Source organism: Notolabrus celidotus, chromosome 5 (genome assembly GCF_009762535.1).
Source record: "Notolabrus celidotus isolate fNotCel1 chromosome 5, fNotCel1.pri, whole genome shotgun sequence".
NCBI classification, from domain to species: domain Eukaryota; kingdom Metazoa; phylum Chordata; class Actinopteri; order Labriformes; family Labridae; genus Notolabrus; species Notolabrus celidotus.
Genome location: NC_048276.1, coordinates 16,173,420 through 16,196,602, shown reverse-complemented (window position 1 = coordinate 16,196,602; position 23,183 = coordinate 16,173,420). Strand labels below are relative to the sequence as shown.

General features: G+C 36.7%; 1 protein-coding gene across 2 annotated transcripts; it reads left to right on the top strand.

Moving 5' to 3' along the window:
• Window positions 1-6,270: 6,270 nt before the first annotated feature.
• Window positions 6,271-18,772, top strand: LOC117812504 (protein phosphatase 1D-like). 2 transcript variants are annotated; one of them, XM_034683301.1, is made up of 7 exons: window positions 6,271-6,963; window positions 10,559-10,787; window positions 10,910-11,034; window positions 12,669-12,850; window positions 13,069-13,296; window positions 13,652-13,739; window positions 16,514-18,772. In XM_034683301.1, exons 1-6 carry the CDS (start codon window positions 6,441-6,443, stop codon window positions 13,733-13,735), a joined length of 1,371 nt encoding a protein of 456 aa, XP_034539192.1. In that variant the 5' UTR covers window positions 6,271-6,440; the 3' UTR covers window positions 13,736-13,739; window positions 16,514-18,772. The 2 variants fall into 2 exon arrangements, with proteins under 2 accessions (XP_034539192.1, XP_034539191.1); XM_034683300.1 differs by having other exon boundaries at window positions 16,511-18,772.
• The last annotated feature ends 4,411 nt before the right edge of the window (window positions 18,773-23,183 follow it).

Here is a 23,183-nt window from a genome sequence, read left to right as displayed (position 1 = left end):
ATATTTGATTTTTTCAGTCCACCTGAATCCCATGTGATTGTGCCCTTTTATGTAATCTTCAGCTACATGCTATTCTGTTTAGTTTCCATTTGTGCTCACACATATAAAATGTTTTCAACAATAATTGATTTTTTTATCCTATTGTCTACAATGAGTGATGGTTGCATCTTCTTCTGTGTAATGAAGTGTGTAACAAAAGGAGAATTGATCCGCAACATGGCTCAGCAGCTACTTATTCAATTCCATCTACCAAGTGTCAGTGTGATAGGCTCGGTGGATTAAACAAATCAGGCAAATACACTGATGCTTCATGTTTAAATTTGTGTATCGTTCAAACAACCCGACTTGAGTCCTGCAGTGTTGCCATAGCCGTTGCCTGAATCAAATGTTTACCCCTATTTTAGAGTAAATCAAAGGATTTAATGCAAGCATGAGACCTGCACAGCATACCTTAAAGCTAAAGGCATAATGGTGAAGTTAAGAAAATGTATAAGGCAACCATTTCGCTCTTTTAACTATTGCTGCCTCTGATTTATCTGCAGAAAAAAAGGGTGGGCCATGGTATAGAGTCTGAGGGGCATCAGGGCGTCTGACCTGATACAATTTTCTTTTCACCTGCACTCTTATCAGCAGTGCTTTTATCAAGATCCTTCATCTAACTCAGTGGCACGGTTTTGAATTAACCTCAAGTCAATATCATGGTCATCTATCATGCTGACAGCAGCAGACTTGTGAGTGTGACATTGAAAAGATCATCATCTCAAGAGGAAACTCAAGAGAAAACTCTTGCTGTTCTCTAGCAAGAATGTCGTTTTTCCGGTTGGAAAGACCTCATCAGTCACTTTTGGTTTAAGCCTGGTGTGAGATTGATGAAGACAGGTGGTATTTAACAGATACTTTTACACAGTGTATGTTGTGAATTATGCGAAACATGCGCTATATGGGTACGGTAGAGTATATGTCTTTTGTGGTTGTCACAATGTGTTTTATTGAGGGTGGTCAATTGATATTTTGTGGTATCAACTTTTATTTGATATAACTATTCTGAAGGCAGTTAATTATGTGCAGCCCCTGAGCCCCAGACAATTTTCAATACAGTAACAGAAAAGTGTATCATAGTTCAATCATGTCGTATCGTGTCCTATCGTATCGTATTGTATTGTATCGTATCGTATCGTATCGTACCGTACCGTACCGTACCGTATCGTATCTTATCATATCGTATCATATCATATTGTATCCTATCGTATCATATTGTATTGTATCGTATCGTACCATATCGTATCGTATCGTGTCTTTTGTTTTTCATAACTTGAATCTTATCAAAATATCCTACTGGGACAATAAAGTGTATCATATCTTATCTTATCTTAGCATATCATATCATATTGTATCATATCATGTCAAAAGTTTTGTATCGTATCATATTTTATCATATGGTATTGTTGTACTGTATCGTAATCTGTTTCTCATAACCTTTAAATCCAAGCAAATATTCCTACTGGGACAAAAAGTCTACATAATGGTGTCGTATCCCATATTGTTTGGTATTTCATTGTATCGTATTGGGTTGTGTTGTGTCATATCTTATTGTATCTTGATTTACATAACTAGATCTTAGCTAATCTTATAATATCTTGTGGTAACATTTCATATGGCATTGCATAGCATTGCATGGCATGGCATGGCATGGTATGGTATGTCATGGCACGGTATGGTATGGTATGGTATGGTATGGTGTGGTGTGGCATGGTATGGTATGGCATGGTATGGTATGGTACGGTATGGTATGGTATCTTATCTTATCTTATCTTATCAGATCTTATTTCATTTAGCTTCACTGGTCATTAGATTATTTGACATGACAACATGCCAAATAAACTAATGACCAGCCCTGAGGTCTGCTGAGGTTCACTGATGATTTGTTTACCTTGCACGTGTACCTATTAATCATTGCACTTATACTATACAGTATGTTAATGAGAAAACAGATACTTTCAATTGCTTATTCATGCACACACACTTCCACACACAAAGTTTAGCTGTGATTTGCTCATATCAAAAAATGACCAGTGGTTATATTACCATACATTTAAATGGTAATATTTGAGCTCATTTTCCTTCCTCTTCTTTGGTTGGTCTGACTGACACTTCAGCATCTACACAGGCAGGAAGCCAAACAAAGCTGTTTTCATAGATGGACCATTATACAAGAGATGCATGGGGAATCTGTGAGAATGCAATCCAGGTGTCATTGCCCCTTGGTAATCTCCTTCGTCTTCAGGAATTCATTTTCTCAGCGGCTTCACTTGAAAATGACATTCTGACACCATTTACATGGAAATCACTCTGCCTCTTCATCTGTAATTGTGGCCTGTGTGCAGACAGGACCTCTCTGAGGGCTGCACTATTAATGGACATCAACAGAAAAGTAAAAAGAGAGAAAATAAGCAGAGAGAAAAATACAAAAGGAGGAAAGGAAGGGAGGAATAAGAAAGAAAGGAAGGAAGAAAAGAGGAAGACAGGGAGAAAGGATGGAAAAAGAGAGGAAGGAAATGAAGTGGGGAGGAAGAAGAAAGAAAGGAAGGAAGGTAGAAGGGAAGAAAGAAAAAATGAAGGAAGTTGGGTAGAAAGGTAGGGGGAAAGGCAAGAAAGGAAGGTAGGCAGGAATGGAGAAAAAAGGAAGGAGTGGAGGAAGGAGGAGGAGGAAAGAAGAAGAAAATGGAATGAATAGGACAAAACGTAGAGAGTATTTGGAGGAAGAAAGGAATGAAGAAGAATGTAAAGGAAGAAAAGGCTGAAGGAAGAAATCAGTACTTTTTATTACAAAAGAAAAGACAAAAAGGAAAAGAAGGAAGACGAAATGGAGGAAGAAGGGAAGAAGGGAGAAGGAAGGAAGAAGAAATTAAGGAAGAATGAACAAAAAAGGAAGGAGGAAGGAAAAATTAACAAAAAAGGGTGAAACAAATGAAGAAGAAGTAGGAAAGGAAGAAAGAAGAAATGTAGATGAAGGAGTGAAGAATGAGGGAAAGGGAAGGTGAAGGAATAATCAAAGAAGAAAGAAAGAAAATGAATGGGACAGGAAAGAAGGAATGAAAGAAAGAAAGAAAGAAAGAAAGAAAGAAAGAAAGAAAGAAAGAAAGAAAGAAAGAAAGAAAGAAAGAAAGAAAGAAAGAAAGAAAGGAAGGAAGAAAGGAGATTGTAGAAGAAGCTGATTTTCACATGGGGTTTTCAGGGTTTAAGTCAAGGTCAGAGCTTTAGGTATTAAGGGTTGAAGAGGGGATGGAGACACTAGGGGAAAGCATAATGAGAGAAATTCCAATTTTCCCTTTAAATGTGTGCGGGGTCTCTCTCTTTCTCTTCTCTTCTTCCTTTCTCACTCTCTACCCATCTTTTCCACACAAGAGAGAGAGTTAAAGATTTTCCCTGAAAGGAGAGAAACCCACCAGCAAAGCTCACTGCTGAGGGAGTGCTGAGAGGAATGCAGATACTCAGGTTGCAGGGTATTTGATGGGTGGCAATGAAAAGCATTTATGTGTTGTCTTTTGGAAAGAGCATCAAAGAAAGTCAAGATTTTGTAAATGTATGAATTTCAACAATGACCTGTTCATGGAATGAAGAAGAAGCATGGAAATTGTGTATGTCTCTCATAAAAAGTATAGGCACAGCATCATACACATTCTGTAGGCATATCCATACATCACATACAATCTTGTACCACTGCATACTGTCATTTGCAACCTCTGGCATAAATGTATGCCAAGACACATTTAAAGTACACGCTTAAACATACAGCATACCTGGGTGAAATTACTTGTGAAGCCCTGAATCAATGTGTGTGGTATGATAATGAGCTTATGTGAAAGTGGTTTCAATGTGAAGGCTATTCATCATTATGATCCATTATTCACAGGTATCACATTTGATTCACTGTAGATTTTTCTCTTGTGATAAATGATTTATGTGAGCTGTCATCATGTCTTACAAGTAAATATTCCTGTTTTTGGCTGCCTATGCTTATCTTTTTTTAAAATGAGCGTAAAGGTGGAGATTTAAAGCTATTTGGTTGGATTAACACTGCCTCCAACTGGCTTTACTGCAGCACTACTTGATGAACTCGTACAAACACAAACTCTACACTATCAAAGGCCAAACACTGATTTCCAAGATAATATTTTTTGTGGTTACAGTTTTTTATTTCAAACACAGTTATTGTTCTACTGAACATATTTGTGGCTTTACATACATCTAATCTACAAAATGTAAGCATAGATGTAGAAGCACAGTTTAATTCTAACAATAGAGTAACAATAAACAAGATAATTCAATCATTTTTAATACACCACTCATGGTTTCAAATAAAGTTTGAAGCCAGCTGCAAAGAAAACATTTAGAATATATCTGGTAAATAAAAACACTACAATTCTCTTTACAGAAATTCATTTTACTACACCTAACTTGCATGTATTTGCTCTATATTCAACTTTCAATTCGTGCCAGTCATTTGCTGTTGATTCTACGTTCATTGTGTTGCAGCTACGGTTTCTGAAATTGTTATGGGAGAGAATAAGTGGGATATCTCAGGTTTTCAAAATATTGTTTACTATGTCAGTCTGCTAAAAGCACACAATGGTTTCATAGTGTTATAAAGCCTAAATAAGTTATGATAAATATAATGAGACTATTTTTAATAAGTAGTAAAATGTGGATTGAAGGCAAAATGAATGAAAGAAAACACGATTCAAACACAAAATGACACATATTATAAAGAAATTGATTTCCTTGTACTTTAAATTTGGATAATGAAAGTGATGACTCTGTTGTTATCCGAAAATTGTAAGTGTGATAGAATCATAATGCAATTTAATTTATGATTGCCCATTTGCATGGCCCAAGAAAAATGAAATTATCAACAAATTTAGTCTAGAATGATCATGAATAGTCTAACTTGAGTAAGCCTAACAAACTACTACACCAATTAAGTAAGAGGTAACCCTGTGAGAAGCCGGATTCAACTAAGCCCACTAAATAAAATAGCAGATAACCCTGAAATACATAATAACAGATTAAAAAGATTGATCTTTTGTTAACGTAATATGATTGATTTTCTCATAATTTAGAGAATTGCGGAATTTGCCAAATGTGCTGTGATCATGTTTCCTCGTGTTTTTTTATTACAAACTTCCTGAAGGCAGTTGTGCCTCTCATTGGAAGACTAGTAATCTCAATATCTTCAAAATTGCCGTGTTAGAAAAAAATTCACCCCCCTCAAAGTGAGAAGGACATCGAGAAATGAGCTATTCAGACTACTCTCATCTTTTGTACCAGGCTGTAAATATGTTTATTTCTGCTGCAAAGATCGTCTTTTTCCCATTCATGTGTATGTGACTTCAGGTGCTTCCGGAGCCAGCCTCAAGCGGATCCTCGATGAACTGCAGCTTTTAACACTTCCGCATTGACTCATATTTTTAGACCGGAGGTTGACTGCTCAGTGATGTTTTCATTTTGATTGACTAAGTTGGGGTATGATCTGACAACATTGTTTGGTTTTGCAGGAAGAGTCAGAGGTTTGGTGAATGTAGTTTGAAAATTGATTTTTGTGCTTATAGTGTTGAGAAAAGTGTGGCGGATGTCAAGAAATGTGTTTCAGCTATTGAGAAAGACTGGTATTTATATATATAAAATATGTCATATATATATAATATGTGGTTGATATGTATGTGATGAATACAATATGTAATGAATATGGTGCGTGAATAATGTATATGTGGTGAGTGTACTGTGTTGTGGATATATATGTAATGTATGTGTATGAATGTATGTGCTTTGGCAATAACATGTCTTTGTTCATGCCAATAAAGCAAAATTTAATTGTATCGAAAACTGATAAATACTGTAAGAGTTCTTGGCGGTCTGAAAAGTACGGAAGAGGATGAGGGCCACTGAAAAAAAAAAAAATTAAGGTCAAATTTTTTTTTGAAATTATTATTCTGAGAAAAAAGTCAGAATTCTGAGAAAAAAGTCAGAATTCTGACTTTTTTCTCAGAATTCTGACTTTATTCTCAGAATTCTGACTTTAATCTCACAATTCTGACTTTTTTCTCAGAATAATAATTAAAAAATATATATTTGACTTCAAATTATTTTTTTTTTCAGTGGCCCTAATCCTCTTCACTAGAAAAGTAATGGTTGTGTGAAATATCAATTTCTCGAGTGTCAGTGAAGGCAACACATCGGCCGGGCGTTCTATACGTATGTTTTACGTTGATACGTCATCACGTACAGCGGAACGTCTCGGAGAAGATAAACAAAAAGGAAGGAAGCCCTCGGCCATACAATCGCGGCAAAAATTGGTTCAAAATTTTAGCTTCCAAGCTACAGTTAGCAAATACATGCGTCCTTTTTACTGCGCATATATTTATTAGTAGGCGTTTACAATCATGGAGGAGTCTGTAGTGTTTCGTATGAGTGCATTTTCGGAGCAAGGAGGACGGAAATACATGGAGGATGTTGTCGATATTAGAATCGAGTACGAGCCACCGACGCCGTCGTCAGGCGAAGATTATCCAACGTCTCAGGTGCATGGAGGACAGGGAGAGAAATCAGAGAGTGAACCTACCAAACAGACTGATATTGAGACACTTGAACATAAGGTGGAAGCCGAATCGGGTCCGGCTTCTGCTATGTGGGTAGAGAGTATACCAAACGAGGACAGCGGCAACAACAGCGCACCGGGTTCAGATGGAAAAGTCGCAGAGCACGTAGTCGACACCCGGAGGTCTGTGGCTTTTTTCGCTGTGTTTGATGGCCACGGGGGTCGGGAGGCTGCACACTTTGCTAGAGAGCATCTGTGGGAACTGTTAAAAAGACAGCGGGGGTTTTGGTCGAAGGATCACAGTGAAGTGTGTGCTGCTCTGAAGAAAGGGTTCATCGCCTGCCACCATGCAATGTGGAAAGAGCTACGTAAGTCGTCATGAAAGTAAACCCATTTAAAGTCATGTATACATCTGTGTGTCCACCTACTGACACCATTTCTGCAAGGTCAAACTGTAAACTGTGTCACAGGAAGAGAAATCTGACTCAGCTGATGGTATTATGATGCTCAATCATCAGCCAACAAGCCCATCCCATTACATATAATACAGTGAGCTGTCATCTGACCACAACAGGGATTTCAGTTCACATTATCCCCTTAGAATAGAACTGTTGGGATGTTTTACACACGGATTAATGTGTATTGAAGGCAAAATGAACGATTACCTTTTTAATCTAGCTTCTGGACTGCATTATTATATTTGTTATTATTTTAATCATTGCTTTAACATATATTTATCTGATTTAATTATTTATTTATCTGTTTATTTCTTGTATTCATCTGATCTTGTTAATGCTACCTTATTTTTAACTTTTCTTTCCACTATTACTTATTTTTTATTAATTTAACAGTATTGATTTTATTTTTAAGTATTTTATTTATAATCATGCCTTTTTATAATTTTACCATTGCTGTTGTTTCTGTCTCTGTTTTTCTGTGAAGCACTTTGAGCTGCATGTTTTTATGTATGAAAGGTACGGTGGCCCTGAGAGCTCACAGCACTGCAACTTAAGAAAACAAATGCAAAAAGACAAAATACAAGCAAATTAAGAAAACATCTTAATCAATTTGACAACACATGCGCAGCCTTAAGAAAACGCGCTGCAAAGACCACAACACAACAGAAGTGTTTCCAGAGGACACTTAAAAGTTATGCACACATACAGACATGCTTGTAGTTTAACAGCAGATCACTGCAATAGGCTGAATCATGCGATCACATTGTTAAAATAAATCAAAAACACTTACTTTTTTATCTCATTTTCCAACACCACTGACGGTAAGAGAACCTTAATAGCGCTGTGACTAAAAATCTGCGTCAACAACAAGCGTGTCTGGACGTGTGCATCACTTATAAGTGTCCTCTGGAAACACTTCCGTTGTGTTGTGGTCTTTGCAGCGCATTTTCTAAATGCTGCACATGTGTTGTCAAATTGATGAAGATGTTTTCTTAATTTGCTTGTGTTTTGTCTTTTTGCATGTGTTTTCCTAAGTTGCAGTGCTGTGAGCTCTCAGGGCCACCGTAGAAAGATGCTATATAAATAAAGTTAAGTTGAGCTGAGAGAAAAAAAAAACACGATTCAAACACAAAATGACATATTATAAAGAAATTGATTTCCTCGTACTTTACATTGCGATGATTAAAGGGATGACTCTGTTGTTTAACCGGAAATTGTAAGTGTAATAGAAACATAATGCAATTTAATTTAAGATTACCCATTTGAATGTCCCTAGAAATATGAAATATTACAAAAAGTGTAGTCTAGAATGATCATAAATAGTCTAACCTGGGTAAGCCTACCAAACTACTACACCAATTAAGTATGAGGTAACCCTGTGGAAGCCTGATTCAACTAAGCCCACTAAATGAAATATCAGATAACCCTGAAATACACCAATGTAGTAATGTGAAATACAATTGTTGTAATAACAAAAAATTGGAAAAAAATGGTTAACATTCTACAATTAACCTGGTAAACTATTTCTTAAATAAAAAGGTTAAAGGTAAAAGGTATGCAAAACTTTATAAACATTCAACAATGTCAGAAACCATTAGTCAACCCAAAAGTCATTTTGAGCTCTTGGTCAGTTATTTTTTATCTTGCCTTCAAACCCAGGGGTTATATGAGTCATCCAGTTTTATAATACAGATGTTATATTTCGTTGAGAATATTATTCATTTTCCTAAAACAGGGTTTTAGATTAATAATATTACAGGGATGAGCCTGTTTTGAGCAAGCCTAACAGACTGTATCGCAATGCTAATATAAACATTCAACACATTGAATTCGACACATTCAAAACTATTTGAAGAACTCTTCTTCTTTCACGGTTTTAAACTCAGACCTTGGACATGGAACTGAAAACAAATGATATCATTGTGTAGAGAACAGGGAGAAGGACATTTTGTTGTTTTCTTTGCCACAGAGGAGAAGAGGTGATGATTAAGTCAAGAGCTGGCCTTGAGCATGAGGTCACTGCAGGGCTGAACTTCTATGGTACCGATTAACACACTTTAGCACATCACATAGGAACATCATCCTGTTTTTAAGAGCCTTATAATTGGTGCATGTTTATCTATACAGGTATGCTATTAATGTGCTTCAGTAGTAGGGTTGCAAAGGGGTGGAACATTTCTGGTAACTTTCGATGGGAAGTTAAGTTGGGGAATTTTGGAAATATTCCAAATTGGAAACTTTCCATGGGAATTTGGGAATTTATGGGAATTAATTGGGAATTGAGGGTAATTTAATGGAAAGGTATCATATCCAAGCATACATATGTTTTATTATAAGCAGACATCCATCCAAATTAAAACAGATGTATTTGTAAGTAGAAATATATCAAGTATTAAATATATTATTGAACAATCAATTTTTTCATTGAAGAACAAAAACATGAATGTTGAGTTAAATATTACTCATCCCCCCCGACCCAACCCATTCAAAATTAAACAACAATGCAATCCCAACAAAGTCCCATTCAAAATGTTAAATGAAAAGATCTCATCTCCCTCCAACAAAGTCCAATTCAACATGCAAATAAAAAAGCATATTCTTTCATGAAATCTGGTTGTGTCAGTCAGGATTACGCTAAAATATATTTTCCCCAACTATATTTAAGTTCCCTATTAAGAGTCAACCTTCAATTTAGTAAATTCTTGGTTTATTTCCATAAATTCCCATAAATTCCTATTAATTCCCATGGAAAGTTTCCAGCTTTGAAAATTCCCAAATTTTGCAACCCTATTCAGTAGGCCTGCTCTCCCTCTGTGTTTTGGGCCTCAGTGTAACCATGACAAATTTAACTTAAATTGACATTTTCTTGAAAGTGTCAGAAGCTTCAGTATAATTCAGCACAGTGTGGGTGTAGATGAGTACAGGTACAGAACTGAACAATTCCATATGGTTATTCTAATGGTCCTTATAGCTGCTGAAGTGAAGCAGGTTCAACAGTGCATGTTTATCTCTGACTCATTTGCTGGCTCAACCAGAGGTTTCATGTTTGTTTAAATGTGTATGCTAACATGACCGCTTTGAAGAAGAGGAAAACATGCGTGATGCTTCACAAGGTGGACAATATAGACATTTCTTTACGAGACAGAATCTCAGTAACCTTTAAATCACGTTCCATCTGAGTAAATAAGCCATGAATTGAGTAAGGTGTTTGTTTTCAGTCTTCATTGAACTGTGTTCTTTGTACCCTCTTCAGTAGTTTTCACTAATGAAACTATTTTGTCTGTATTTGTGTTTTCAATTTGTGAAACTATTCCCTTGATGATGATAAGCGAAAAACCCTTTAGGATTATAAATGTGTTCAATCAAATTAGCTCTTCACACAGACTGCATTAAGAACATTTTGCTGATATGTTTAACTATTACTGATACCTAAAACAACACAGATGAAAGAAGGAAGAAAACATTTAAGTGACATTGCACATTTCATTTATTTTTCCCTTCACAGCGGAGTGGCCAAAGACGATCACCGGCCTGCCCAGCACATCAGGGACCACAGCCAGTGTGATTGTGATCCGTGGAGTCCACATGTACGTTGCTCATGTTGGGGATTCAGCAGTAGTGGTTGGAGTGCAAGAAAATGACTCTGATATTACGCTCCAGGCACTTGAAATAACACAGGACCATAAACCAGAACTTCCTAAAGAAAAAGAAAGGATTGAACGACTTGGCGGCAGGTGAGTTTGTCAACAGGATCTCATAAGAGAGACTGTAAAGAAAAAGATTGAAACCAGTTTTTGGATTTTTGGTATAGCTTCAAATGTATCATTGTGTTGAAGCTTTATTCCTGTGTTTGCAGTGTGATGAAGAAATCTGGGGTTAATCGAGTAGTGTGGAAAAGGCCCAGGCTGACACATAATGGTCCTGTAAGGAGAAGCACAGTCATTGACCAGATCCCCTTCTTGGCTGTGGCCCGATCCCTCGGTAATGATAACAGCCCGATGGTTTGGATAGGTGTCTATAAAAATAATAGAGAACAATGCATTTTATTGTTTACTTATTTCCCCCGAAAGTGATGCCATTTTCTCGATACATACCACAATATGATGCGTATCATGATGCAGGGGTTCCAATTTAATATGCTGCAATATATGGTGCAATTTGTAGGTTACATTTTAACATTAATACGTAACTTTGTCTGAAATAACTGCTGAGAAAGTTCATTTTTATGTTTTACAAGTACTAGGGGTGCAAATTTGGAGGACAAAAGTGGTAATTTTCAGTTCTGCTTAGGGGTGGGAATTGATAAGATTTTTATCAATGTTAATGCCATTGTCGATTCTGCTTATCAATCCAATTTCTTATCAATTCTACTAAAGATTCCTGAGTATTTTTTTGAGGGGAAAAAAAGTAGTTCTACACAGTCTTCTGCACCAAAAAGAACCATTTTATTTTTTCCAAAATTATGTCTGCACAAGACTGAACATGAACATATTCAACTTGAACATACTGAACAACAGGTTGACCTCGTTCTTGACCGCTTGTGTCCGGACATGGTCCCTCAAGCTTGGATGTAAATACTTTGAATTTGGAGAGGAAAAACGCTTTTCCTCCGGGGATCATCGCGGAGGTGTTTTATCCGCTCTCGGTGCCCCATTTTCGGCCGCGGCCCTTGGAGCCTGGAGGAAAATACTTTGAATGTTTCCTTGTGGTTGAAGGAGTTCTGCGTCGCAAAGTGTGTGATGTAATGCATCATACCGCGATGTGACGTGACGTCGTGCTGGGAAATGAAACGTTAAGAAGAATCAATAACATTTGATGTGTTCAGTTCCGATAGAATTGATCAATTGGAACTGCTTCTAAGTCGGATCCGGTTTTCGATTCCCACACCTAGTTCTGCTACTAAAAAACAAATTTTTCCTAGGTCAGGTCAAATTACGTCTCATTGGGGACTCAGGCTCTCCCACTCTGTCTCCACTCAACGTGCATAGGAGGACACTGAAATTACCGGCTGACTTTTCCAACACAAACTACCTATAAAACAAAGTATTAGAACACTGTCATCACTCTCTCTCCCTCTTTGTCTCTCACTCTTTAATTTCACTGTCCACACAAGAAAAGATGGAGATGCAGCTGCACACAGGGAGAGAGCTGGGATTTTGTGCAGAGTGGGATAATTATGGGCTTAAGTGACAGTGAGGTAAAACTATGTTCATAAGCGTGATGATTCCTCTACAGTTCTACAAAATATCAGTTAAAATTAAGAACTAAACTGCAGACTGGATCCTCTTATTACAGTGCACAAAATAAACAGAATAATCCACCTAGTAAATGCACGTATCCACAGTGTAAAGTGTCAACACTTTCACCGCAATTTGTTATTATATAACCTGCGAGTTGCACTATAAGAGGGGCTATATATTGCAGTTATTTTAGTCAACTTCAAGGACTTGTCTCAGAAACGTCAGAGAAACAACCCCTATGTGTAACTTCCCTGTAAAATAAACCTTTTTATTTTTGACAGTCCATGTTACATCCAACGTTAAAATTGTAATCACTATAATGATGTTTCAAGCATTACCGTACTTTCTTACACCTGTTCTTTGATCCATCTAAAGGTGATCTGTGGAGCTATGATTTCTACAGCGGGGAGTTTGTGGTGTCTCCAGAGCCTGACACGACTGTCATGACCCTTGATCCCAAACGGCATCGCTACGTCATCCTCGGCAGTGATGGACTATGGAATATGATGCCACCCAAGAACGCTGTTAATATGTGTTGTAGCCATGACAAAATGGTGGTTAGTATTGTACAAGTGACACCACAGCAGCTCTTTCTTTCTTCTCAGTGCTTCACAATGACACTGATATGATTGGACAGGATAAAATTGGTCCCTAGTGTCCAGCAAAAGAACAAGTATATAGCCTCTGTTGTCACACTTGTTAGAAAATGGGAGCTATTGATTTTACAGGAGTGTTACAAAACTTAGAATGTTGCTCCTCTGCTGCTTGCTTTCAGGGACCGAAGGGAATGTCGTGTGCCCGTCGACTGGGGTGTACAGCACTGCTATTCTGGAAGGAGCGCATGCTCCGTGCAGACAACACAACCGTTATTGTCTTGGCCCTGCAGGAGCATGATGGACCCCCTATCCCTATGCACAGAGATGAGATCGTTGTTGACATGTCCACAGGAATTGACCATGTTCCATACCCAGGAACTACTTACAACACGTGTGAGGTCCCAAAGGTAAGTCCTACAGCTTTTCTCTGTCCTTCCTTTTTACTGTATCCTTTGGATGAGCCATACGAGAAAACTGCAGATATTTTCTAAATGCAGCGTGGTTGAAATCAGGGAAATTACCTTGGCACCACTCTGACTGGAAAAATCTACTGAATCTTTGTGTGTTTTTGTTGTTTGCCTCCCACTGTATTGTCCTTTTTGTATTCAAACTCATTTTTAATTGTCATTGTGTTTAATAATAACCTCACCTGTGAAAATATAAAGGCTTGTAGTCAACATGGCTGTTGACTGAAGGTCGTAGCAGCAGTTATCATCAGTGGACCTCAATGAATCACTCAATCTTTGTTTTCGGGGCCAACAGGCGGAGCATGAGGATGACATGTTTTTTGAAGAAGATGAGATATTTGGAGAAGAACATGAGGGATGGCCGTGCCTGGAGTGGTAGTGAGGTGACTGCTCAGTTCTGAAAATGTATCAAAGTGTCAGCTAATTGATCTGTCAGTGATTTAATGTTTTTATAATCTGGGAAACCAAGCTAGTCCTGTTCAACTCTGCTGGGATATTCAGCCATTAGGATAAAAATGGCTTCCCTTCCAGCTATCGAGTCCTGTATAAGAATGGTTGGTTTCTGTGATATTGATTTTGTACAGCAATCCCAGTGCATTAACCAAAAGTACTAACTACTTCAAAACCATGAAATAGCCACCTTAAATGTGTGCTCTCTGTATCCAGTAGAGGGAGACAGAGAAATATCTGGCTTATTTAAAGAAACCCCCAACATATTTACTAGTGCATAACTTCCCATCACATCATGTCTAGATACAGAAGCTTATAGCTGATGTCAAAACTTGTGCAGTGCATGAGTTATGTTATGATGTTTGGATTTGTATTCAAAGAAACAGAACATAAAAAATACTGACATAAAACCCCAATTCTAGAGAAGGTTTACGCACTGTTTGAAAATACTGATAAAAACAGAATTTTATCGTTTACAAACATTTAAACCATATATTTCATCGTCAAAAGTGCAACGACTACAAATCAAAAATGAAAATGTTTTTTTTTTAATTATTTTATGAAAAATATATGCTAATTTTAAATTTGATGCTAGCAACACATTTCAGAAAAAGTTGGAACAGGAGTATGTTTGCCATTGTATTACGTCACCTGCTTTTTTTAACAATACTGTGAATGTTTGGGAATCAGGAGGCCATTTTCTGGCGATTTTAAATTGAAGGGTTCTTACATTCTTGCTTGATATAGGTTTTCAGATGCTCAACCGTTTGGGGTCTCCTTTGTCGAATTTCTTGCTTCATGATCCGCCAAATTTTACAGTGGGTGACAACTTGGGGTTGCAGGTGGGTCAGTTAGGCACCTGAACTCTTCTACTACAGAGTCATGCAGTTGTTATATGTGCAGAATGTGGTTTGGCACTCTACAACCCTCGAAGAGGGCATTTTCTGGATGACAGCATATGTTGCTCCAAAACCTGTTTATTGTTAAGCATCAGTGATGCCTTACAGACATGAAAGCTACTCATTCCATGGGCATTTATGCATCTTCTTACTATCATGGATTCTGGCTTTTGAACTGTGCACAAATAACAAGTTGTGTGGTCTCTGTCCTCTTTAGAGCAGATGACATAACATCCTTGATTTCCAAAAGGAATGTCAAATTATTAGTCAATTTTCAACTTTGCCTCAGTTCACTTAAAATTAGTCTGGCCCTGATCATGTTTATATATGGTTTTCTCTTTGCTCGGTACAGTTTTGGCCTACATTTGTGGATGCCATGACAAACTTTGTCAAGTTTTTGGAAGTGATTTTGATCTAATGCAGTGACTTCCACTCCAGAGTCATTTCGGTTTTTAATACAGTGCTGCCTGGTTTTTGGCCGTGATGTCTTTTAATGATACTATTTATGTAGATGATGAAATCCCCAATTTTTAAAATTTTTTACACTGAGGAACTTTATTTTGAGACTGTTTAACTATTTGCTAAGGCATCTTCTTACAATCAATCAATCAATCAATCAATCAATCAATCAATCAATCAATCAACCAATCAATCAACCAATCAACCAATCAATCAATCAATCAATCAGACTTTATTTATAAAGAACTTTTCATACAATGGCATTGTATCACAGTACTGTACATAAAAACAACCTAAAATAGAATAAATTAAGAAAAAGATCCCACTCCCAGCCCCGACCCCAAACTCACCCCACTATCCTAAGGTTAAGATCAGAATATATGCAACAATAGTAATAAAAACAATAAAAATAAAAGAAGAAAAAAGAAGTTGCTGAACGAAGTACTACAAGGTAGTAAACTTCTATGTTTTATTTCGTTGTCCCTGTCCCAACACTTTTTAAATCCTAGCTGCTATCATATTTAGAATGAGCATGCATTTTCCATAAAAAAAAAAATCTGTTTCAACATTTGATATGTTGTCTTTGCACTATTTATAATTAAATATCAGGTTTAAATGTTTGTTTTAATTTACATTTTTCACAGCATTGGGGTTGCATTTCAAGAGACAGCACTTAAATCAGTGAGAATATCAATTTAATTCATTGTGTAGGTTTTTGCTGTTTCTATGAATACCAGATATCACAATAATTGCAATTTTTCTCATTTTCAATCTTTAAAAGGCGATTTAACTGAGAAGAAAGTATCAATGCTGATGGGTTTCTTTTCATACATCACTTTTCACATTCTTTTATCTTTTGAATATTTAATAAAATAATCTGCTCCCCTCTCTAACATTGAAAAAACATCTGAAGACTAGATTTGTACTTTACATTGCTTTTTTGGAGGAGGCAGAAAAGAAGACATTTCATCCGTCTAATAAAGCCGACTTTGCCTCAATGAGACTTAGAAATTTGACTGTTTCTTCTTTAAGGTGAAAACACAAAAGAAATATCTTAGGAATGATCAACATCTAAAATTGTAGAGCTTTGGCGTTAGATCAATTGAAAATTATCTCTATTTTTAGTGCTGGTATAATCTGCATTATCCCTTCTATCATTGTCACTCATCTGTACGTCTCATTTGATGAATGATAAGTTGTGTTCTGACTTTTTTCTCTGTATTTTTGAAAAAAAGAAATTAATGTATTTATTTGAATGAACAGGTTTATTCAACAATGTAGAGCACTAAGGATCATGGGACATTTTAAATTCAAATGTGAATGAATATTCTGTTTGTTTTCTGAAGCAGGGTGATGCAGTGACAGCTCCCTGCCCTTTCAAAGACAGTTCCTCTGCTCTGGAGCAGGCGTTTGGGCTGTACGAAGCAGCTTTCTGTGCCACCGCACAGCTCCTACCCGATGTTGTCTCTGTGAGGGCCACACTGCCCACACCGGATGGTTCCGTGAACGTTTTCGAAAAGCAAGACTCCACAACCCAAATGGACTGTGTTCCATCCCCTTCTCCTTTGAAAAGGTCCCGCTGTTCCCCACACACTCCACCTGAGCTTGGAGGTCCTCGCCGTCGACTCAGCCGGTCGTGCAACAAAAGCGTCCCACAGGAGTCGCCCAACAGCGGCGTACAAAGTGATCAATCAAGTCAAAGAAGCTCCTCCGAGGAGCGCAGCATCCTGCAGCACCGCAACTCTGCCTTGTGTGTGTGCGCTGAATCCTGACTCGTAGAAAGGTTTGTTTTGTTTGCCCGGAGACGAAAAAGGATAAACTGCACAGGCTCAACTTTGCTCATGTGTCAGATGTAACAGGCCTATTCCTAGATGTATACTTTTTTACAGAGTCATTGTTTTTTTGTAAATACCTGAGAAATTTGAGATTGTAAATGTGTTGCTGTTTTAACCTTCCTATTATTCTCGTATTGCTGCCGCCCCACACTTTAAATTTTAATCTTTGCAGAAATTGTACATCTGTTCACGCTACACAATCTATTTTCATACTTCTAAGTATGTATAGTATATCCAAAAGACTTATTTTAAAGAAGATAGATCACTACAATCTGAGATAACTACAGTTTACATGAGTTGTCACAGAAGCAGCCTTCCAGTAATTATATTTGTCCAAAAAATATTTTAGATTTCTCTTAACTATCCTTGATTAGAGTGAATACCCTACACCAGTTGTTTGTAGTCCCTTACAGTGAGACTCCAAATAATGGGAAACAGATGACAAGCAATAGTCTGAGGTTATTATTATTATTATTGTTATTATTATTACAAGGGGACTGACTTTAAGATTATATTATATTTGTTTTGTGTCCGTACAGGTGGCAAATTACGTACTGTCATGATCATAACTGCTACTATAAGCTAATTGGTGTATCTTATGCATCGTATGTGAGGAGGTTTTAAAGGGTCAGTTCACTGAAATCCCAAAAAGAAAACAAAAAGTATTATTTTACTTACCATAGAGGTATCAATCCATGTGGGTACTGTACATACAGGTCTGTTTGTTTTTAGTGAGTTGATCCTTACACAGTCATATTGATCCATTCCGAACGTCTCCATGTATGATTTGGCCAAATACTGTTGTTTTTTGTCGTTTGGAAACCTTGGGCCTACCTGGAAGAACAGTTTTGAAGTGGTACAATAAGAAGTAGAGGTTGTTGAGTAGGGTCATGGTAAAAAAAATTAAATCAAAAAAAGTCATCCATATCTGTGCCTCAGTGGAGCTTGGTGTGGAGGCACTGATGTGTTCATGTGTATAACATCAAGTTCATTTGAAGAGTTGACAAGGCACTAACTCTATTTTTATGGGTCTTCCTCTTTGTTTTCATACTTGTGTACTTGTGTGTGCTTTTCATCCATAAGCTGTGTTTTAATCTGCACATAAAACACACTATGGTACGTATGTAGTACACAGAAAGTGCCCCATTCATGGTATAACGTGATCAAAGTTCTAACTTGTGTTTATATGGCAGCTCATTAACCGTTCTAGCCAATTTGTTTGCCTTGTTGTTACATAAACATGTCATGTTTGCCTTAGCACAAATGAGTCAGAGGTGCTTTTTTACATGTTCTCATATTTGTGACTCGGAGAAGCGTGACAAGTATGAATCTCAAGGATATGTCATTCTGAGTACGGCTGTGGCCCAGATTCTACCATTTATCATGCACCTTCAGTTCTGCACCCATGTCATTTTAACATTCACACTGCAGCATTCAACATGGTTATTGTTCCTCAGTTATAAAACCAAGCAGTGTGTTTGTTTTGTACAGAACGTCAATATGCAATACAAGTTTGTACAGTACATTATTATGCAAATTAAATGGATATTTCAGGAGTCTGGCATGCTCAGATCTACTCTGTATGTTGTGAAGTGTCCTGAGGTAATGGATTTTCATGAGCATGTGGTTTGTTTTTGACATTTACAAAACTTGGCTCTTGCTTCATATCCACTGCAGCCAGTTTTCAAGACTAACCGTATAAGTTACATACTTTAAAATGACTGGTTATACAATGTCAGTGTGTTGTAATAAAGCTCTTGTTTTTCCAAATGATGCTGTCACATCTGTCGTGATGTCTATATTATTACAATGTCTGGTGCAGACAAACTTTTTCATAACAATAATAATAATAATGCATTTTATTTATAACGCACTTTTCATTTCAAGAAATCTCAAAGTGCTCAAACTTTAACATTTCTTAAAAGGAGTACTTAAAGTAATCCTTTAAACTAAGGATTAAGGAGATTTTACTAGAGGTGGCCAGAATCATCAAGAGCTGATTTAGGCCAAAAACTCCTTTTGTCAAAAGAAGACTTAGGCCATTATTTCAATAGGGTGATGAATTCAGCCATAGTGTGATTTATAATTCTTGATTTTTGTCACATATATGCAAGGGCCACATGCAATTGTACCATGTACCAGCAGATGGTGGTAATGTACAGGAATAACGTGCCTACAGTCTGCAGTGTCTTGTTTCCGTGTTTGCCTCTAAGAATAGCCAACATCATCTTTTTTATTCCACAGGTTAGGTCAGTGATACAAAGAGGTAGGTACTGATCTTTTTTGCATTAAATACAATGGAAATACAAACTATATAATAAAATGATTGACTCTTAAAAAAAAAAAAAAAGTGCGAGTGAATTTAGGAATGCTGTAAAGCAAAGTTTCAGGAGCAGTTTCCGAACCCTGCCCGTTCCTTGTATACATAGGGCTCTCACCTTTAAAGCCAACATGAAGAGATCTAGAAATGCAGAGAACCATGAAATCCATCATGAATAGATTCACAATCACCATCTGCTAATGTGTCAAGGTCATAAATACAGAAAAAGCAAGCTCGCAAACAGACTTTCTGATGAGTTTGGTACATATTTGTGCACTTCCTGTATATTCAATTCATTATCATATCTATTTTAAAGCAACAAGCCAAATGTAGACAAGTATCTTTCAGATTATAACCATGCATTGACTATACCTGCAGGCTGCATATTCCAGTTATCCCTGTTAAAGGCAGGTTAGTTGCTTATTTTTGGAAGAACTCCTGAATACGATTATTGACATTTCCATAACATCCCATCAGCAATAAATAAAAGTAATAAAATGACAAAACAAATAATACAAATGACATCTATAATCTGGCTTTTAACCCCCCTGTTATGTTGCGGTTCAAAGATAATTTTTCAGTATGAATCTTCTTCTGCTTGGCTTAATTAGCATTATCAACATAAATAATGAAAATGGTTAATTTCACGTATTTGCAACCCCCCCAAATGTTCATATCACAGACCTACTGTTCGGGTCAATTTGACCTGGCAGTCAAAGTGGAGGCTAAAAGGGGTCAGAAGGGTCAAATACTTGTTGTTTCTTTGGGATTGTGGGTAGAGCAACTTCTTCTACTCTATAACCTCGGCCCTAATGTCAAAGTGGATGAAAGGCAAGTGGTATTCAGAGGTCACTGCCCATTTAGGCAACATATCCCTTCCAAACTAGCTAAATACAGCATAACCATCTGGGCTTCACTTCTTGAAAAAAGAAAAAAAAATCAAAATGAAAATAAAACAAACAAAAATCTATGTCATGTAAAACAATTATATTTATATTTGGGTCTTTCCAATGTACATTAAAAAAGTTTTAACATACATTTTTATGAACAAAATTATCAAAATTAGTTATCCTCTGAATCCTTTGAATCATGATCTGTGAGAGGTGAAGAAGATAAATATTGATTTAAATGGTTAGTTTTAGAGTTAATAATGAGATGTAAACAATGTTTTGGGGGATTTTTTGGTTTCTGATCTTTTACATAATTAAACATGCGCTGGGTCAAATTGACTCAGGACCATTATTGCTGTTCCTGAGAACGGAACATAACAGGAGGGTTCAACACCTTTATTAGATCATTATCACACAAATTGAAGTCATACCTGTAGGTCTTACCTATCTGCCAAACCATCCACATGTCCCATGCACTCTGCTTGTGTGAGAGATCAACAAGGACTATTGAGGTTTACAGTATTTGTTTGGTTTTAATAATTCCTTCTGGAATTTGCTATATACTGTATGTCATATTGTGTTTCGAATTTAAGAAAATTAATGCATCTTCCTGGACTGCAGTATTAATTTTGCAGCAGATCAGTTACATGGCTGCAACACTTGCACACTTGTTGAGCATGAGCTGGGTCGTCCTTAAGCTAGAAGGAGTGAACTTATCATACCTGAGCGCCTGAGCACAATAATGCACTTCACCCTGTCTCCCCCCTCAACTCTCTCTCATTGACTAGACATGAACTTGTAATTAGGGGGCAGAGTACATTCATGTGTGTTTGTGAATGTATTTTCACATTTTTACAGTTGAATGCTCCCAAAATGATTAATTTTGTCATTTCTTCTAAATTGTCCACCTGCTAGAGAAAAAAAGAAACACCTGAAGTAAGTTGGCTATGAAAACTTGACACCCCTGTTTATTTTCAATTTTGATGTAATGTTTCTGTGACATGTACCATATTTCAGAAACATAATTCTTGTCCTTAACCATGGTCTCTTTCTGAGACATTACAGACATCAGATCCATGGTAGCAGTGTCTCAACCTGAATATTTTATTGACTGTCAGCCCAACATCTGCTGACCTGCCTAACATGCAACGTTCCCCTCTTACCGCAGACAGTCTGTCACTCTACATCAGCCACTGGAGCATCACAGTGTCACCCACCTCTCTCTGTTTTCCCCCTCCTCGTATGAGCATCATCTCAGCAGACTAGGAGAGATTCAGTCACCAAATACCTACAGTTTTGACACTCCATACCTTATTGTGCAAACATTGAAAGCCACTTTTTTGACCAAGTATTTATACTATTAATTCAATGCAGAAGGACAAAGGGTGCAGCTCTTCACAAGGAAGTCATAACCCATAGACCCCCATATTTAAAAGCTACAAGGCAGCTAAAAACCTTTTTTTTGGAGTTAGGCCATTAAAAACATTGTTTTTTTTGTAACGCTGACTTTTTTCACAGTTCTGAGATTAAAGTCAGAACAATTTTTTTAAATGTTTTTTTTTACAAGGCTAACCTCCAGAAGAAAAATGCTTTAGTCTCTCCAACCCTCTTCCGTGAAATGACCCAGAAACAGTTTTTTTTTCCTTTTTTGTTGTTTTTTTTCTTTTGGTTTTCATTTTTTGCACAGCCATTTTCTCTAATCATTATCAAAAACACTTCCGAAATCATGTCAAGGCTTTTAATCATGAAAAATTAAGGGGCATGAGTGCTCTGAGTACCGCTACAGTCAACCTAAGTGACTTTACATCACCTCAAATAAGTCAAGCCACTTAAGTTAACCTCTTTGATATTAACCTTAATCCTAACATGGTCACCTCTGGTTCCTGAAAACCAAGATAGTGATGGCCAACTACTATTACCATGTTCAGCATTTAGCATGCTTACTTAAATTTGCTAAGAAGCAGTAGTATCAAAGAATAGCTAAAGCTAATGGGAATGTCTTTAGTCCTTATATTGGACATGTATACACTGAAAAAATGCGTCTCCAAAAACAAGAAAAAAATTTATTTCAATGTACTTTTACCTTGAAATAAGCAAAATAAATCTGCCAATAGAACAAGTGAAAATTTGCTTGGTAAGATTTCTTCAAATAAGATGTAATTTTTAGAAAACTGTGATCTTAAAATTAGCAGGGAAAACTTATTCTAAGCAATATTTTACCAGTATTTTAAAGCTTAGTGTCTCAGAATAAGCCAGGAATGCTAACAGTTAGTATTTTTCACTCAAACAAAGATTTCTGCACTAATAAATTTCATGCCAACTTCTTATTTGAGTTGTATTACAGCGGCACTCTGGGTTTAAGACCATCTTGTACTTGAAATAAGATTACAAAGTTTAATTTAAGCGTTTTGAGAAGTCTTCTCATAGTTAGCTGGATATACTAATATTTACTCATGTTGTTATTTAGGATAAGCCAGCTATGCTCAAAAGTAGGTGTTTCATTGTGTGCATGTAGTTTGAGGATGTATATTTTTTATCTGATTTAGAAGAAACAGTGCCTGAAAACTGTAACCCACCCTTAAAAACAACAACTTTTCTTTCTTTCTTTCTTTTATCAATGGAGCTGTTTCCTGATAGATTATCCAATAAAATCCATTTACTTAAATCAAGTAAAGTGTTTGTCTTAAATCAAGATTATCCGTCTTCTACAAATAAGATCTCAGCTTGAAAAATGTGTGAAATGTAAAATAAACCTTGTTACTTCTAAATTACAGCTCAAGACAAGATCATTTCAAGATTGTTTGACTTAACAAGATATTTAAGATGCATTGTCTTAAAACAAGTCCCTCTATCTTGCTCAAATGTTACTTGTTAAGTAAATGTATCTTAAATCAAGTGGGAGAAGACATTTTGACAAAAATTAGACAATTTCACTTGGTAAGATTTTGAGTTTTTGCAGTGTACTTTGTAAACT

Coding starts and splice junctions, on each gene's coding strand:
- LOC117812504 (XM_034683301.1), top strand. CDS start 6,441: ATGGAGGAGTCTGTAGTGTTTCGTATGAGTGCATTTTCGGAGCAAGGA. Junction 6,964..10,558: donor TGCAATGTGGAAAGAGCTAC/GTAAGTCGTCAT, acceptor TTCCCTTCACAG/CGGAGTGGCCAAAGACGATC. Junction 11,035..12,668: donor GGCTGTGGCCCGATCCCTCG/GTAATGATAACA, acceptor ATCCATCTAAAG/GTGATCTGTGGAGCTATGAT.